This window comes from Peromyscus leucopus, chromosome 4 (assembly GCF_004664715.2).
Source record: "Peromyscus leucopus breed LL Stock chromosome 4, UCI_PerLeu_2.1, whole genome shotgun sequence".
Taxonomy (NCBI): Eukaryota; Metazoa; Chordata; class Mammalia; order Rodentia; family Cricetidae; genus Peromyscus; species Peromyscus leucopus.
In genome coordinates this window covers 129,671,342-129,689,516 of record NC_051066.1, presented here as the reverse complement: position 1 = coordinate 129,689,516, position 18,175 = coordinate 129,671,342, and the positions used below count along the sequence as shown (strand labels likewise).

The window sequence follows — 18,175 nt, the reverse complement described above, 5'->3', positions numbered from 1 at the left end:
TTCACCAGCACCTTCTCCAGAACCTGCAGCCTCCATGCAGCAACACAAGCCCTGTTTACCAAGCACTTCCTACATGTAAGGGACTCGGCCTACAGGTCTTCAGCCCAACCCTGTGCTTGTGCTGGAATATACTGAGTACTATGATTACGTTGAGTAAATGGACGGTTAAAAGGTCTTGTAAGAATTAGTATCAGGATTTGGGTTTCCCCTTCACTGGGCATTCTCAAGGGGCTGCCAAGACAAATCACCACACACCCAGAAACTCAAAGATTTATCACCTTTTTTCTTTTTCTTTTTTAATATAGGGTCTCATTGTAGCCCAGGCTAGCCTCCAATTTGCTATGTAGTCAAGGATGACCTTGACCTTCTGATCATCCTGCCTCCACACCTCCCAAGTGCTGGGATTACAGGCACACATGCCATTTTGTTGGGGGCTTCATGCATGCCAAGCAGGCAGCCTATCAACTGGGCTACATTCTCTACACCCAAAAATACGGTTCTGGGGGTCAGAAGGGCAAGTAAGTCTCACTGGGAGAAATCACTGAGGTATTGTAGCATGAATTGTTAGAAGGTCTTATTAATAAAAACAAACCCAGTGCCAGGTATTGGGGTGAATGCTGGAAGGTCAGAGAGACAGAACAAGCCACAGCTACCTTACCTCACCAGTTCCTCAGCTGATCCTGTTTCCTCAGACTGAAAGTCTCTGAGTCCTCACCCAAATGAATCTCAGCTGAACTACTACTAAAAGCCTAAAAGCTTAACCAGACCAAAAGCTTCTAGTTTCTGGTCTTCATGCCTTATATACCTTTCTGCCATCACTTCCTGGATTAAAGGCTCTTGTTTCCACGCCTAGATGTTTCCAGTGTGGCTTTGAACTCATAGAGATCCAGATGGATCTCTGCTTCTGGAATGCTAGGATTAAATACATGTGTGCTACCATTTTCTGGCCTCTATATCTAGTGGCTGTTCTGTTCTCTGACCACAGATAAGTTTATTAGAGTGCACAATATTTGGGGGAACATAATATCAACACAAGGTATTGGCAGAGCTGTGGCCCTATGCTAAGACTTCTTTTTCCCAGGAGCTGAGGAGAAAACACATCTCTGCCCAGTGCCATGCTCAGGACCCACACGCATGCCCAGGGCAGTCCACCCTGGATGCCAAGGAGAAAATAGAGGCCACCTGATACCTTCTGGCACCAGGCAGTCGGACACTATTATGGTGAGCAAATGTATGGCATGGTATGGAAGAGAGAGACAGAATGTTTCATGTCCTGTGGACAGAGGCATATCTAAAAAGGTGAAAGCAGTGAGGGTGGGCTGAGGTGGGTGGCTTGATTGCCACCCAGAGCCATGATGATGTCTGGGCCTGGGCTGCCACCAGTGTCCATGCCTAGGTTCATGCCTCTATTAAAGCACCAGTCTATGTTGATTTACAGGGCTTCATACCACCATCAAAGAACAAAATGATAGGGCAGAGTTGGCCCTGCCCCTTACTGGCTGCAACCCTAGGGAGAACTGGTCCTGCCCTTCACCAGCTGCAGCACTCAGGAGAGAAGTCCTGTGCTTTACCTGGGCAGCACAGTAGAGCTGTCCCTGTAGACAGGGGCATAGGTGAGCAGACCCTGAGGGTGTAAGAGTGAGAGTACTGCCCTCCTCCCTGCACTGTGATGGTGAGGGTGAGGGAAAGATGCCCTCCCCCTTTGCCCTTGCCACTTGTGACAGGTGAGGAAGCTGACCCTCCCCTTTACCAGCTGCACACTCAGGAAAGCAGGTCCTGCACCTTGTCTGGACAGTAGAGCTGACCCTGTCAATGGGGGCTCAGGTGAGCCGGCCCCAAGAACGTGAGGGTGGGAAATCTGGCCCCACCACTCATCTGCCATATGGTGGCATGGACAAGAGAGACATTCCCCACTGTGGGGCATACATGGGCTGCAAAGATGGTGCCAAGAGGAAGTTTGAGAAATAGAGCCCAAGTTGTTTACGCTGAGATTAGATACAAAACTCGGGAGATGATGTCAGTGCATAAATAGCTTGTAAACAAAGAAATGAGCATAGGGTGACCTTTAAAACAATTGGTTGGTTCCTTCCACCCTCTCCTAGGGTTCTGAGGTTTTCTGCTATAAAAGAGGCTTACTGCCTAATAATAAACGAGTTCTTGCTTGACTTGACTCCCCGCTGGGTCTGACTGTCTCCAGGTAGGAGAAAGGCTGGGAAATGGGTGAGCAGCGCACTGACCTTTCCTCGGTTCCAGGCCACCTCTTCAGAGGTGACCTAAGTTGCTGGTGGGGCAAGACCCCACAACCCTCCTCCCCCTGCCCCTTGCCACCTGTGGCAGGTGGGAAGCTGATCCTGAGGTCCTAAGAGCGGGGGAGCTGTCCCTGCCCCTCACCAGCTGCAGCACTCAGGAGAGTGGCCCCCGCACCTCACCTAGGCAACACAGTAGAGCTGGCCCTGGCGGTGTAGGTGTTGGTGAGCTGGCCCTGAGGGTGTGAAAGCAGGAGAATTGACCCCACCCCTATTCATTGCTGCATAGGGTAAACCAGCCAGGGCAGTGTTGGAGAGCTCACCCTGGTGATGAGGACAGGAGAGAGCTGGCGGGCTGATCAACCCTGCAACTACCCAGGCACAGAACCAGGGTTATGAGTTGGCCCACCCCAATATCCACCCCATCTATGATCTGCTGGAGCACATGAAAGGGCATCTGCAGGATCTCCACCACACAGGGCAACAACAGAATACCCAAGAGGACCCCTAGTGAGGGCCCAGTATTGGTGGCATAATAGAAACCAGATGCCTTATACCAGACCAATGACTCTTTTCAATGAACACTTGTAAGTAAAGATATAAGGACTGAAGGGTATACTGTACCGTGTGAGTCACTGGGCCACACTGCAGCTTCCACAACAAGAATTTTTTTTCTTAAAATTTATTTTATTTTAGGGGGGAGGTTGCAAGGGCAGAGGGCAGATACGAAGGGACAGGGAGATGAATGGGATCGAGATGCATGAAGTGAAAGACACAAAGAATAAATGAAAAGAAAGTTTAAAAGAAGAAAAGGAACTTAATTCACATGCAGCCTGAGAAGGCAGTGAGCCCAGGAAGCATGGGGCAGCAAAGAGTCCTAGGAGCAAGGAGTGTGGCTTGATTATGGGCACCTCCATTCTTGCCTCTGCCCAGCCTCTGCCCTGGCATGGTCCTCCCTGGCTGACAACTTCAACCTTCACATCTTCAAAATGGAAGGTCAGTCACAATGGCACCCTCTGAGGGGAGGTTCTGGAGACAGGCTACAGACTTGGGATCCTCCATTCAAGAATTCTATGAGGTCACAGAGCTGACAGTTCCACTTGACCCAGTAAATTCCCTGTCACCTTCCAGGGGATACTCAGAGGTGGTGGTGGCGGCAGTGGTGGCCACTTCCTCCTCCTTGACTCCCATAGATCTCTATCCTCATCCTCCATCCTTATAAAAGGAAATCAATGCCCCGGGCAAGGAACACTGGGGACTCCTGTGCCCTACCTGAAGACACGAGCCACAACGCCAGGCACAGGAGGTGAGGCCAGCAGCTCCTGCCTTTTCCCAGCCTGTTAGAGTTCCTTAGGGATAAACAGGCCTTGTCGACTGTCCTTACAGAAGCAGACGCTTAGGACAGAGAGCTCGAAGTAGCTTTCCCAAGGTCTCCTGGCAAAGGCAGAGAGCACAAAGCACTCATCATCTCAACACCTATTTACTGAGTACCTACCATGAGCTAGGAGTGCTGTATTGCGAGCTCACTGCTCTAATGCACCTCGGGGACAAGGAGACGAATATCTCCACCCTCTTTGTTAAGAGTCACCCAGTTGCAGGTGACAGGAATCCCAATTTGAAATGATGCCTGCTTCCAAGAGGGAAGAAAGAAACTCTTAAAAACTTCAGCATTTTAGCTCATCTTTTAGTATAATTATCTCCTCCCTTGTTTTTAAGTGGGCACACAGTAATGGTGTGTTTATTGGGTGCAATGTGGTAATTTGGTACACACGGCACATGTGTGGTGGTGAGGTCAGGGTAATGAGTAGGTCTTTGTTCTGGGAAACTTTAAAGTCCTGTCTTCTGGTTATTTTGAGATATACTGGTCACCCTGCCATGCCACATAGGCCTCAGGAATGTTATGTATCTTATATTTGGGGAGGGCCAATAATATGTTCACACAACCAGCCACTGTGTGGGACTGTATTCTATCACTCTAACAAAGCACCATCAATTGCTGAAAAGGTTTGCCTCATGGTCTGGAAGTTCTAGTCCATAGTCAAGGGCCCAGTAGTTTCTGTGACAACATATGACTAGAGTGTAGGAAGAAGGACATTCACTTCAGGAGCCAGGAAGCAATGAGAGAAAAGGGAAGAGATTAGGAACCCACAACCCTTTTCCAGGATATGTACCCAGTGACCTAAAAACCTCCTACTAGGTCCCACCCCTTAAAAGCTCACGGCACCTCCAAAAACCACCACCCTGGAAAGCAATTCCTTAGCCTATCTGGAGACATTTAGTATCCAAAACACAACAGTGAGATGTGTGATTTCTTAGTAAATACACACTAATATAGAGAGTGTCAAATTGAAAAATGACTAGGGATTCCTATCTTACAAAATAAACATGTTTCTATGTCCCTAACCAAGAGGAGGCAAGGTGAGGATAGTGTCGGAGTGGGTGGACTTGAGAGTTCTCTGATGCCTCCCAAATTCTAGTCTCCCACTGCGCTGTTGCTCTTTCTTTTAGCATCTCGTGTGGCTGGTCACCAGGCTACCTCGGATCCAGTATGTGGAGAAGCATGACTGTCTAGAGAGGGAGGAGAGTGGGCATGGCCTCCTATGGGCCTCACTTCAGCAAAGAAAAGCTTTTATCAGTCCCACACCCCCAGAGCCACCCACCCCTCTCCCCCAACACTCCTTGAGCTAGCAGCCACAAAGGGAATGAGAAGACTGTGACGAACTTTATCCAGTTAGGACCATCCCACCATGGCCACAGTACCCACACACCTTGTCTCAAAAGAGACCCAGGTTTGAGGTCAGCCAGACCTCATCTGTCCCTGATTCACAGCTTCTTAGTCTGAAACGTGGTGGCACCATGGACCTCGTAGGATGTAAAATGTGGTTGTGAACCTTGTCATCCTCAGGGGCGTCCAAAGAAGCCACACCACCAGCAGACCGACAGAGGCACCCGCAGCAAATATGAGTGAGCAAGAGCAGAGTCTCAGGGCTTCACTGGCACCTGGCGTAAAGTTGGGGGTAGAGCAGCCAAGAGGCGCACACCAAGCCCTGGACCCCCGGGTCTCTGCAAGCCCGTGCCTTAAGGCTGGTAGGGACCTTGTGCTCTATGTTCTCTGCAGATGACGCTCTCCTGTTGCCTCTCCGAATCAACACCCCAGGCCTCAGCCTAACCCAGTTCATACTGGGTTATATGTGTATGTATATATATGTATGGAAGAACTAGTTGGCGTAGTAAGGGCTAGGGGAAGGGGAGCAGCTTCAGACCAGGCTTTTCTAGAATTCAGGCTACCCTGGGTGGCAGTGTATACAAGGAACTACAGGAGGCCCCACCCGTTCCAGGCAGGGTCTCTCTGGAAGCAGAAGTAAAAGGAAAGTTTGCTAGCATAGGAGAAACTGTCCCCAAGTCCTTCTCTACTTTGGCTCCATTAGTCCACCCAGCAATCCATCCAATATCCATCTACACACCCATGCATGTGTGTTCATTCTCTATCCACTCAACCATTGAGCCATTCATCACTTTCCCTTTATTTTCACTTGTTAATACATACAGTCATCCCTCTGTCCATCCATCAGTCCTCTGGCTCTCCATGGCCCCATTTTACTCTCTACCAATCTTCCAAGCCAAGAACCCACCGTCTTTTCCGTTCTCTCTTCCTGCATGCATACACCCACCTTCTCACCTATCCTGTACCCCCCACTTACTAGCTTAAATCGTGCTGCACTCCAGAGATGAACCCTAGAAGGACACAGCCCTCACCAGGCCCCCGGTGTCCAGGGATGGCATTAGCACACACCATCTTTTGTGCTGCGGAGTGTACCAGGCTCCACTGACTGCCATCTTCAAGCAAGGCTTGCCCATAGGCCTTGAACTTACAGCTGCTTACATAAGCTGAGACAGGGGCTATCCTGGGCTCAACCATCAAATCAAGAGGGTCTCCCAGCTCCAAGGACAGGCAGTGAGTGCTCACAATGGGGCCAAGATGAGGGTACAGCGCCTTGCTGGCATCTTGTCTCCTCTTCAGCCTGGCTCACCTGCCTGGCCTGCTTCCTGAGGACTCAGGCCCAGCAAGTTCTACTTAACACCTTCAGGTAAACGCGAGAGAGGGGAGAGTGGTGTGGGCACAGTGACAGCACCTTCATTAGTTTGGCTCTCCCCTGCTAGTCAGACCAGATGAGCCCTCCTCAATCTGGCTTCTGTCACATCGCCCTTCTCAGACCTTCCGTGGCTCCCATTGCCCAACCCCCCAGTGTGTACCTTGCCCGACTCCTCTTCTCCTAAATGCCCTTATTCTGCTCTCTGTGCAACCACAGGGCCTGCAAGGCTGGGGTCCTCACTCCCTGAATACCCCACCAGCTTCCCATGTCAGTCCTTTGCCAGGGTTCTTCCTGTCTAGAATAACTTCACCCCACACCCACTTCTCTCCCTGTGCTTGCTTGGTCTATATAAACCCCCTCTTCTGAGATGCCCACCTCATTCACTCATTTAAACTTTACGTTTTAAATATTACCTAATGGCTCCTCTGGGCCCAGCCTCGCCCCACCTTCCACCACCACCATGGGCTTCCAGCCAGGTGGGAAAAGAGTACCAGGCTAGGATTGCAGGGTGGGGTGACTCTGGAGGTCCCGGAAGGAGGGGGCAACAGAGCTGCTCCCTGAAGGACAATTTCAATAAGGAGGGGAGCAGGAAGGGACAATGGACAAATGGAACAGTGGAGTGAAGACAAGAGGAGCCTGCCAGACGGCAGCTGACCTTGACAGTGACCTTTCTGCTTCTCAGGTGCAAGTTGCTCTGCCAGAAGCTCATGGAGAAGATGGGCCTTCTGGTCCTCTGTGCTTTTGGTGTGTCTCCGGGGCCCTGCCTGGGTCGGGGGGGGGGGCACCCCACCCTTGGGTCCATTCTGGGAGAGGGAGCCCAGAGATGACCCCGTCTTTCATGCTGGCAGCTACCCTGCCTTTCTCGTGAGTGCTGCCCTGCAGCTTAAGAGCAATGAACAGTTGCAGAAGTCGGGCAATGCTTTGACAACTTTTTAGAGTTAAGAACAACAGATACATGTCAAGAACTTTTAAGTAATAGCTTCAAGCCAGCCTGGAGCTCATAAAATGCAGGAAAGACCATGCTGCCTTCTCTGAGTCCACTGGGCCTCCAGACTGAGATATGAGGTGGAAGGAGGTGTGTCATTTAGCTTATGTGGCACACATCCCACAGAGGACACCATTTGAGCGCGATGCGGCTATTACTCTATTCCCATCTTACAGAGAAGGACACTGAATTCTGGAAAGATTAAGTAACTTCTCCTGAAGTTACACCACCCTAACTTACATGCGTTAATTCCAGAATCCAAGCTTTCAACCTTTTGAGTTAAGTGGGTCATTCTTGTTCTCGTGGCCCACAGGCTTCTGGATATTTTCCATGCACTTACCCTCAAAACTGGAAGTCTGGCAGGTGAGTGTGAGCCCCCTGCAGGCCCCGTAGGTGACTGACCTATCTAAGTCATCAATATCCCTCTGTAGTCTCTCCTACTCTCACCAAATCTGGATGATCCATTCTTGGCTCATCCCAGATCCAAATCGCTACCTTTGCCATCCCACCCGCCTGGAACCCCTCTCCTGCATGTGACTCTCACAGACCACACACAGTCATCCCTCCACCATCAGGTGGCTTTTCTGTCATTCAGCCCAGCAGTGGCCCATCTCCCTTCTCTAGACTGCCCCCTGCTCCCCCCTCAACCCCGCTAAAATAAGGTATAAGGAATCATTGCTCTTTCTACTCTCTCTACTTCAGTGAGTTGAGACTTACTCCATCAGGTTTTGCTTCCTGGGGAAGAAGGAAGAGGAAACCAGTGGCCAGAGCTACTGATGGAGAAAGTCACAGAGACCTATAAAGAACAGGGGGGTGGGAGAACTTTATCTGTTCTTCCTTCTTCCTGTGTAAGCTGTTGTCTTCTTTAAGGTCTAGCTGAAAGATCACAACCTCCAGACACACCAAAGCAAAGGAGGTCACATTTTTCTTTTTCCTCCATTTTCTGTAACCATAACCATCTCTCCAACTGTACTGGCAACCCCTTAAAGGAAGCAGGCAGGTTTGATTCATACAAGCAACAGCCATTTCAGTGCTAAGCACAGGGGACTGCCATTATCGGTGTTGGGTAGCTGGTTACCAGATGGGAGTGTGAATAGAAGAAGAATGGATAGAAGGATGAATGGATAGATGGATGGATAATTATGGAGGAGAAAAAGCTTCGAATTTGGATAGATGGTAAGTGAGTGGATAGGTGGGAGATTAAATATCAAGGTGGATGACTGGGCAGTGGTGGCACACACCTTTAATTCCAGCACTCAGGAGGCAGGGGCAGGCAGATCTCTGTGAGTTCAAGTCCAGCCTGGTCTACAGCTAATTCCAGGACAGCCATTACAGAGAAAAACCTGTCTCAAAAAAATCATTAAATATGAAGGTAGATGAATGGGTTGATTAACGGCCATGAGAGAGCAGAGAGACGAAGCTCTTATCAGGCCCAGATTAGGTCACCTGACAGAGATCCCTGCTTTCTTCAATACTCCACCAGGATGACAGCATAAATAGCCCACTGCAGAGCCTGAGGTAAGAGCAAACTACTTATTAGTCCTATTTTCTTCTAAAAAGAACAGCTATAGTTGGAATCTAGGGTATATCCTTAGCTAAAAATATGGATCCAACACTCAGACCAACCTGGACTTAAATCCTAGTCCTGTAAATTCTATGTGACTGAGCTTATGCAAGTCATCTCTTTTTTTCTGGGCTTTTGTCTCACTCATGAGATGAGGCATAGCTTTCATGTTGCTCCGGGTAAATAGGCATCAAAAAAAGATGTGAAACGTCCTGAAGAGTTACTGGCTCATAATCGGTGTACAGTAAATGGTAGCTAAAAAGAAATAACAAGTCACTACCTGGTGACAGCATTCTTAAACAGACAAAAAATACTCATGAATATTTTGGGAGGATTGAGCTGGACTTAGGGATAAAGCAAAAGGAAGAGAAGGAGTAAAGCTTTACACCTAAGAATCCGAGAGGGGTGTAGGCGGGATGGACCCAGGAGAGTGGAAGGTTTTAAAGGTTTTGTTTTTTTTTTTTAAGGCTTACTTGCAATAGCAACAGCATAAAGCAATCAGTTCTTGTTTTACCTCCTTGTTGATAAGGATGTACCAGGAGAAGGTACGACATCACACTGGGGAAATCCAGGACCTACGAGGTAGCATGAACCAGCTCATTGCCAAACTCCAGGAGATGGAAGCCATGTCCGATGAGGTGAGATACTGCCATTGGCCCTTCACCTCCCAATGTCTTTGTTGATGCCCTGTTTTTTATATACCGAGTTATTTTCTTCCTTTGTTTCATCCCTCATATCGATAGAGCATATCTCCCCCCTCCAACACCCCTTGCTAATAACTTCATGCAAAAGAGCAAAAGAAGAGAGTTATATGGGTTTTTTTTTATTTTTTAAAACCTGCATGTTTTGAAATATCCTTATCTTATCCTTACACCTAATTGATAGTTTTGCTAAGTATAGAAATTTAAAAAGGAAAGTTTCTCCTGAAAATTCTGAAGGAAGCCCATCATATTCTGGTTTTCCCATTGCTATTGAAAATTGCACAATTCTGAACTTTCACCCTTTGGGTCTAATCTGGTGTTTGTTTTGGCTTTATTTTTATCCCTAGAAACTATAATGTTCTTTTTGTGTCCAGTATAACCTGTCTGGGGGTTTGCTATTATTGAATATATGCATTGGTGTTTTTCAATAACTTCTTAAAAATCTTAGCTTCTATCTCTTAAAATATTCCTTCTTAAAAAATATTCCTTCTAATCCATAAACTCTTTCATCTGGTATTCTGATTATATCTACAATAGACCTATGGAGTAGGTTCAAGTGCTTCCTACATGATTTATTTCTTGTTGTTCTTCATTCTTTTTCTCTATGACCTAAGTTTTGACAGTTTTGTCTCAACTTTATTCAGACTCACTTGCAGTACTGTATTCTGTATATAAAATCAACCATTCATTTCACATATTGCATTATTTCAATTTAGAATTCATATTCAATATATTTTCATTTCACAAATTCAATTCTACCATCAATTCACCATTTGTCTGTGTTTTCTATCTTTTCCTTTATTTAAGATATAAATCATGCCGGGCGGTGGTGGCGCACGCCTTTAATCCCAGCACTCGGGAGGCAGAGCCAGGTGGATCTCTGTGAGTTCGAGGCCAGCCTGGGCTACCAAGTGAGTTCCAGGAAAGGCGCAAAACTACACAGAGAAACCCTGTCTCAGAAAAAAAAAAAAAAGATATAAATCATGGTGTATGGCTGAGGCTGTTTAATTTACCTCAGGGCCAACAGGAAGCAGAGCAGAGTAACAGGAAGAGGCAAGAGTAAAACAGAGTCCCCAAGGACACATCTGTGACTTACTTATTCCAGTTAGACACAACTCATACAGTTTCTAGAACCTCCAAATAACAGTGTCACTGGTTATGAATCATGTGTTCAACACACAAGCCTGTAGGGCACACTTCATATTCAAACCATAATCACCATTAATCAAAGCACCCACAGATGGCCTTGTCACCTGGCTTCCTCACAACATGTGACTTTGAGAGAGACCCCAGAGATACAAGCAACATTGTATGTAAGCCCTTAGGACTCAGTCACAAAACCTCTTTTCTGTCCTAGTCCTGACTGATGGGAAGGGGACCTTGGACACACACACACACACACACACACACACACACACACACACACACACACACCTCTTTGAGAAGATATCAGTATCAGGTTGAAAAAAATAGAGCTTGGAGCAGAAGACCTTATTGCAGCCCTTGTTGGGAAACAGAACTGGCCTCCACTGGAGGTGTCTAAGAAGAATAGCTGGCCGTGGCTGAGCACTGACTGTGTACAGTGCTTTCCAGCCTTCCTCTGCCAGGCCGGGGGAGTGCTCAAGGGCCCAGAACCTGAAGCTGCTAGCTCTGTTTCTCACAGCTGTGTGAGCACCAAAGCTTTATGCCTGTGGGCTGCCGTATTCTTACCTCGAAGATGGAGCGACAATTGCCCAAATCTCCAGGAAGGCCATAGGGGATGACAGAGAACATGATGGGCTTCTCACAGCTCTCCAATCCCTAACAGCATTTCACAGCCATAGTGGCAGAGAGGATTTTTGTCCCATCTAACAGATTTAGGAAATCTAGACTCAGAGGCACCATATTGCCCAAGTCCCATAGCAGTAAGGGCTGTCTTTCTCTGGGGGTCCTGCCTTTGACTCCACTAATTCTCTAGGACCTCTGTGTGACATCTTGTAACATGAACTTGAAAGCTCACACAGACCCAGAGGATAGGGGTGACTTTGTGTCTCAGGGCTTCCTCCAAGTATAGCAACTAGGTCATCCTACTCAGGGCCACCCACATCCTCTGAAGGTGGCAGAGGTGTCCTACAACCACCTGTCATCCGCCAAGAACACTGACAGGGCTCATAATCTGTAAGAACCTACCAGGACACAGCCTGTGTTTTCTGCCTTCTCAGCAAAAAATGGCCCAGAAAATAATGAAGATGATACAAGGTGATTACATTGAAAAGCCAGACTTTGCCCTGAAGTCCATAGGTAAGTGACCTGCCTCCCCATTGGCCCACCACAGACCTACCTCAGAAACCCTTCATGAGGCGTACATGCTTCTGCTACTGTGAAGTTCAGCCACAGAGCTGACCTCTGCTCCCACCTGGCCTTCTCTGACAGGGGTGGGCAACAGGAACTCATGACCCTCAACTCTACCCATGCTCCTCCACCACCCCTCACCCCTTACATTCCCCAAAACCGGGGCTTGGTGCTTGGAGGAGGCCCTGTGGTACAAAGGCTGACTTTTGAGGCAAACAAGTGGCCCCAATGGCAGCCAAAGAGTGACTTCAGGAGGAATAGAGCAGGTGTCTAGGGAGGAGGGGACCCCTTTCCTTGGGAGACATTTGGGTTGAGAGGATGAAGTGTAAATTGCCCATGGGATGAGCCTGCAAAAGAGAGCTCAGGGTGCTTGAGGGTGGGACTGGGACCCAACCAGGCAACACCCACTGACCCAGGCACCTCAGACCTCAGTGAAATGTGGGATCAGACCCAAGAGCCCCTCTCCAGAACCACCCCAGGCCCCCTTCCACTTTTCAAGCCACACCCCCCTTGCACCCTGCACATACATGCAGCTGTTCTCAGCACACCAGCCCAGTATCTGGGAAATACCAATGCACTGGTTCCCTTGGCACACAGCCTGGGCAAGCCACTCTTACACTACTAACTACAATGTTCATCCCATTGCCTAGAGGGGCACACTGAGCTCCAGAGATGGCAGGGATTCAGCCCAAGCAGGAGCGCGCCCTCAGGTAGGAGTCCCCCTCCAGCACAGGCTGAGACACCCCCCTCCATACAGGGGCCAGCATCGACTTCGAGCACACGTCAGCCACATATAACCACGACAAGGCTCGCTCCTACTGGAACTGGATCCGGCTGTGGAACTACGCGCAGCCCCCGGACGTGATCCTCGAGGCAGGGGGCGGGGCAGGCGACAGAGGGAGGGCCAGAAGAGGGCTAGGAACAGGGGCAAAATTGAAGACAGCAGCAGGAAGGAGAGATGAGGCAAAGACGGGGGTGGGGGGAGGGGGGCAGTGGACAGGATGATCGCTGGGAGGGAGGGAAGACAAGAATGGAGAAAGACCAGGAGCCACAGGGAGGCCTCTGGCAGGAAAAGGACACAGTGACCCCACCCACCCACCCAATCCTGACACATTGGGGTCTAAGAACCCTCAAGCCACCTTGGAGGGTGGGCCTGAGATGTACTTCCTCTGCAAAGGAGGACAGCAGGCCAAGAAAGCGGATCACTTGGGCACTCGGTATGTGGCAGGGCCAGCGTTCAAACACTCGCCCCTCTGAAAATGCTTGCAGATGGGGGGAACTGAAGCCCAGAGAAGGGAACAGGCTTTTCCAAGCCCCAGAGCAACTACAAACCACTGGGACTTCATCAGCTTGGGGCAGTGCCACAGCCACAGGCCACCCCTCTATGGACCCCGCCTTCAAGGAACTCCCAGAGCCCATCTAGGACAGTGGCCTCTCGGGTGGGGAAGCCTCCTATTGGATTGTCCGGGGACAAGCAAGGCCCCTCGTATAACGGGTTGGCAGTGAGGGCCTGGGACAGGGGAAAGGAATCACAGAACCTAGCAAGCACTGACCAGGGAGACAGGTGGTGCAGCCCAGGCAATAGAGGGGCCAAGCCTGACTGCAAAACACTGGCTTCAGTCAGGTCTGGGGCAAAGTCTCTGCTACCCGGGCTTCTGCACTTCCAAGCCTGGCCAGCCAACTCCAGCTTCCCATTCCACCAGCCCTACCTGACTTCCCTTGTTGGCATGCTTTCTCCCAGCTAACTGCTACTCTCCCTTGTCCCAGCTCCTGCAGGAGTCCTTCCAAGATCCCCTCAACCCTTATCCTAGCACCACAGCCCCTGATGCAGGATGGTGCATACTGTGTCTTCAAGAAGCCCAGCACCTACTGGATGAGTAGCTTCCCCGTGTGCTGTGAGGCCACCCCTCTTCCCATCCCGGGCTTCCGTTCATGGTGGTTAACAGCGAGCCCATTCCAGGGCCAAATTACCAAGTTACACTTAGAGCTCTGCATGATCCTGGGCCACTCATTCCCCCCCACCACCCGCTCTGTACCTCAGTTTCCTCCTCTGTACAGGAAGAGCACATTCAAGCCTAAGTCTCAGGGTGACATGTTGGGAGTGAGGGATGAAGGAAGGAAGGAAGGAATGGATGGACAGACGAACAGGAACTGAGAACAAGGCTGAGAGGCCCCTCTCAGGCCCTGCTCTCCCTGAACAGCTAGAGCTGAGCTCTGTGAACGGAGAGAATGGTCACCTTCAGGAGGTTAAGGAAATGTGGGAAGCAGGAAAGGAGGGACCCCATCCGCCCAATACAGCCCCCTCACACCTGCCTCTTCCAGCCCAATGTGACACCTGGCAACTGCTGGGCCTTCGCCGGTGACCGTGGCCAGGTGACCATCCGTTTGGCCCAGAAAGTCTACCTGTCCAACATCACACTGCAGCACATTCCCAAGACCATCTCACTGTCGGGTAGCCTGGACACCGCACCAAAGGACTTTGTCATCTATGTGAGCACACAATGACAGGGAGCCAGGCTGGGCTGACGGGTCTACCTTGGAAGGTCCAAACCTTAAGAGAACCCATCCACAGAGCTGAGGGAATGTGGCTTAGCTAGGTTGGGAATGGCCAGAGTTGGGTACATCTCAGCCTTCCAGGACCAACACAGGCAGCTGCCTAGTTCAACCAAGGCTTTTCCGAGGCAAGAGAGACCATTAGGCTTCATCACGATGAGGCAGCCCATAGAGCTATCAGTAGAATGGGATCTAGAGAAGGATTTAGAAGCAGCCTGATCCTTACTGATGGGGTTGAAAGACCTCAGCTTTCCAGCTCCCCATGCAGTGGTCCTTCCTGTCCCAGACACCAGGCTGTGACACTGGCCACATTGATGGGGAGCCCCTCCCTTATCTCGGGAGTTGTGCAAGTCTTAGCCTGCTGCGTTTCATACCTCCATTGTCTGGTTCCACAGGGCATGGAGAGCCCCCCCAGGGAGGAAGTGTTCCTGGGGGCATTCCAGTTTCAGCCAGAAAACACCATCCAGATGTTCCCACTCCAGGTACCTGGGGAGGCCACAAAGGCGCCTCTGCTGAGGGTACCCCATGTGCAGCTCTCCCCAGTCCCCTACAGCCCTGAGAAGTCACTCCATAGTCACTCCAGCCTACTTGACAGATGATGAAACCCAAGAGACCAGACACAGAGCTGCTGCCTGAGGCCCAGAGTAGCACCCGGGGGAGCCCTCTGACCCCGGCTAGTCTTCCCCGTTTTCTGGTCCTTCCAGGAGCCCTCTTGCTGCATCTCCTTCCTGGATAGCAGATGTTGAACCCCAAGTGCCCATCAGATAGGGCTCCTGGCTCCAAGCTTGAGGCCTCTGTGCTAGGAGCCTCTAGTCAGAACCTGATCTGGCTGTAAGAGAGGAAACTGAGGCCTGGAGAGGAGGACATTGGGGACACACAGAAGCAGGACTGGATGAGCTGGCAGGTGACTGTCCAAGTTTGGAATCTGGCTAATGCTGGTCCCAATCTCAGTCTCGCCACAACAGCGTGACTGTCCAAGTTTGGAATCTGGCTAATGCTGGTCCAAATCTCGGTCTCGCCACAACAGCGTGACTGTCCAAGTTTGGAATCTGGCAAATGCTGGTCCAAATCTCAGTCTCGCCACAAGATCTGGGCTCCAGGCTTCAGGATCCCTTCTGTACTTCTCTGGGAGGCTGAAACAGGCACTGAGTTTGGGTTTGGGTTTTCTAGCAGAACGAAGGGGTGAACCTAGGATCTCACACTTCCTAGGCAAGTGCTCTTCCACTCAACCATATCCCCAACCCTCTTTTTTGAGACAGAATCTCACTATGGGGCTCAGGCCGGCCTCACTAGTAGCTGGAATTATAGGCCACCAGTCCCGCTCTGCCTTTTCCATACTAGGCAGGGGGCTTAATAATCACCATCTCCACCCACTGTGGGCACAGGGAATGGAGGAGCAAAGTTTACAGAGAAGCCACGACATGCCAGGGGCTAAGAGTTCCTTTTATGTCCATGGTAATCCTGGGGAACATCTATTAGCACTCCCGTTTTACAGAGGGGAAACTGAGGCCCAGAGAGGCACAGTGGCTTGCCGAGGGCCCCACAGCATCACACTGCCAAGGTTCCATGGCTGAGGCATCTTCCCTACAGCACACTGTGTCTGTGCTTCTGGCCCCAGCGCCTTCCGCCCCCCACGTGCTGAGCCCATGCCCCTCTCTAGGACTCCACTCCCACAGCTGTGAAATGGGAAAGTTCCCTTCTTCCAAGGCCCCTCCGCCGGGTGGAGCAGAGGCCGGTGGGGGAACTGCCACTGTCTGGCTCTGTTCCAGAACCAGCCACCCAGGGGTTTTGCTGCAGTCAAAGTGAAGATCTCCAGCAACTGGGGGAACTCTCGTTTCACCTGCCTGTACCGTGTGCGTGTGCACGGCTCCGTTACCCCTCCCAGAGACTCCCACCTAGAACCCCTGTCTTAGAGATTAAAGTGTATTCTTCGGTCCCAGCCAAGTCTGAGTGTCTTTGGGCCATGATGTAGTGAGGTAGACTGCCTTGGGGACACGATAGGTCATTGCCTGCCAGGCACCTGGGTACCTTCATAACAGTCCCAACTGTCCCCATTCCACATAGGAGGACAGTGACAGCTCAGAGTAATCAGGTGACTTATGGGAATTCACAGTCAGCAAATGGTAGTCCCTGGAACAAACCCCAAGCAATCTAACTCCTGCACAGAAGACATCTCTCTAGATTCAAATAGACCTCTGTCTCCCCCTATGGGTTACCTTCAGCAAGATTCCACCCTCCTGGGGCCTCAGTCTCCACACCTGTACAATAGGGACAGGATTGAAGGCTATTAGAGCATATGTAGCAGATGAGAGGTCCCAACCCTGCCCACGCTGTGATGTTTCAATATCTTTTAAACTATTTGCTGTGTGATGTTGGGTAAAATATATACCCACTCTGAACTTCATTTTTTTTTCCAGGTAGATACACCTGGTCCTCAAACTCCCATCTTTTACCTGTGTATTCTTGCCATGGCTGTTTAATCTGCTCCTTGCTAGCATTTACTTGGGAGCATACAAAAGTACTAGAAACAGTGCCCACCATTGCTGTTGACTGTAGCCCGGGCCACACAAGTCCTAGCCCATATCATAGCACACAGCGGATGCTGGATGGTCACTGGCCTTACCATCAACTTCCGGCTGTAGGCAGGCAATAAGAAAAGCTGTGCTCCCAGAGGGACCTTGCCCTAGAACAAGGCCCCAGCAGGATGGGAGCAGAGTCAACTGGAGCCTGCAGGCAAGGACAGGGAGGTAAAGGCTGGCAAGGGCCCAGCTGGGCATTGGAAGGGTGGGGAAATCAGAACGAGCTTGTCTCCAGGGGAGGCACACTGGGCAGCCCTGCCCTGCTGTAGAATCTGCCCCTGGGCCATGTGTGCCAGACCTCCAGACAGCCTGGTTCCTCCAGCACTAGCCTTGGGGCCCTTTGGGTCTCCACAGTGGAAGGGACTTCTGGAGACAACTCACACTCCCACTGCCCTGCCCAGCAGTCAGCCTAGAAGCCAAAATTTGTGGAACGTTTCTCTGGCTCTTCTGTGTTTTCCTGAGGCAAGCTCCCAAGTATCCCAGGCTGGCCTTGTACTTCTGATGCCCCTAGCTCTGTCTCTTGAGTACTGAAAAGTACAGGCACTGAAAAGTACCCGGTTTATGTGGTGCAGGGGATGGAAGCCGGGGCTTTGTGTGTGTGCTGAGCAAACGCTCTCCCTTAGCCCATGTGAATTGTTCTTGCATGACAAACACCCCACTCTGAGTGGCTGTAACCTAGAAATGTGTCCCACGTGTGCTCTGGTGAGCAACCCTCTCCTTCCAGGATCACCTTGGCACTCCCTCTGTGCCTTTTCCAGACAAATGGAATCGGCTTGCAGAACGGCTTGTTGGATTTTCAGCATCTTTTAATAAGGCTCATCTCTTGCTTCGTATAAATTCTGCACTTTTCTTGGCAGGTTGAGTCCTGGCTGTCTCAGATGTTCAGGGCTGTCGCAAGCGGGGGTCCTTACCCTCAGTGACACTGTCCATGGAGTAATCCCTGCTGCTTGTCACCCCTGCATTTGTCCCGCCTTTGTTCCCACCCTCCTGGGGTTCAAGTTCATTGTCTGGGACGTTCTGGGTGGACACTCACGTGATCCACTGATGGGCACTTGCCAGGCTCAGCTGTGGTGCGGTTGTCAGTCAGCTGGGACCTGCCATGGCCTGGGGTGCTCGGGGACA

At 50.5% G+C, this 18,175-nt stretch overlaps 1 protein-coding gene across 1 annotated transcript; it reads left to right on the top strand.

Annotated features, from left to right (window-relative positions):
* The first annotated feature begins 3,364 nt into the window (after window positions 1-3,364).
* Sun5 (Sad1 and UNC84 domain containing 5) lies at window positions 3,365-16,414 on the top strand. Its single transcript, XM_028887518.2, has 13 exons — window positions 3,365-3,552; window positions 5,152-5,210; window positions 5,365-5,439; window positions 6,268-6,334; window positions 7,023-7,084; window positions 7,639-7,688; window positions 8,809-8,843; window positions 9,419-9,527; window positions 11,792-11,870; window positions 12,679-12,794; window positions 14,244-14,411; window positions 14,870-14,956; window positions 16,244-16,414. Exons 1-13 carry the CDS (start codon window positions 3,479-3,481, stop codon window positions 16,385-16,387), a joined length of 1,125 nt encoding a protein of 374 aa, XP_028743351.1. The 5' UTR covers window positions 3,365-3,478; the 3' UTR covers window positions 16,388-16,414.
* Window positions 16,415-18,175: the final 1,761 nt, after the last annotated feature.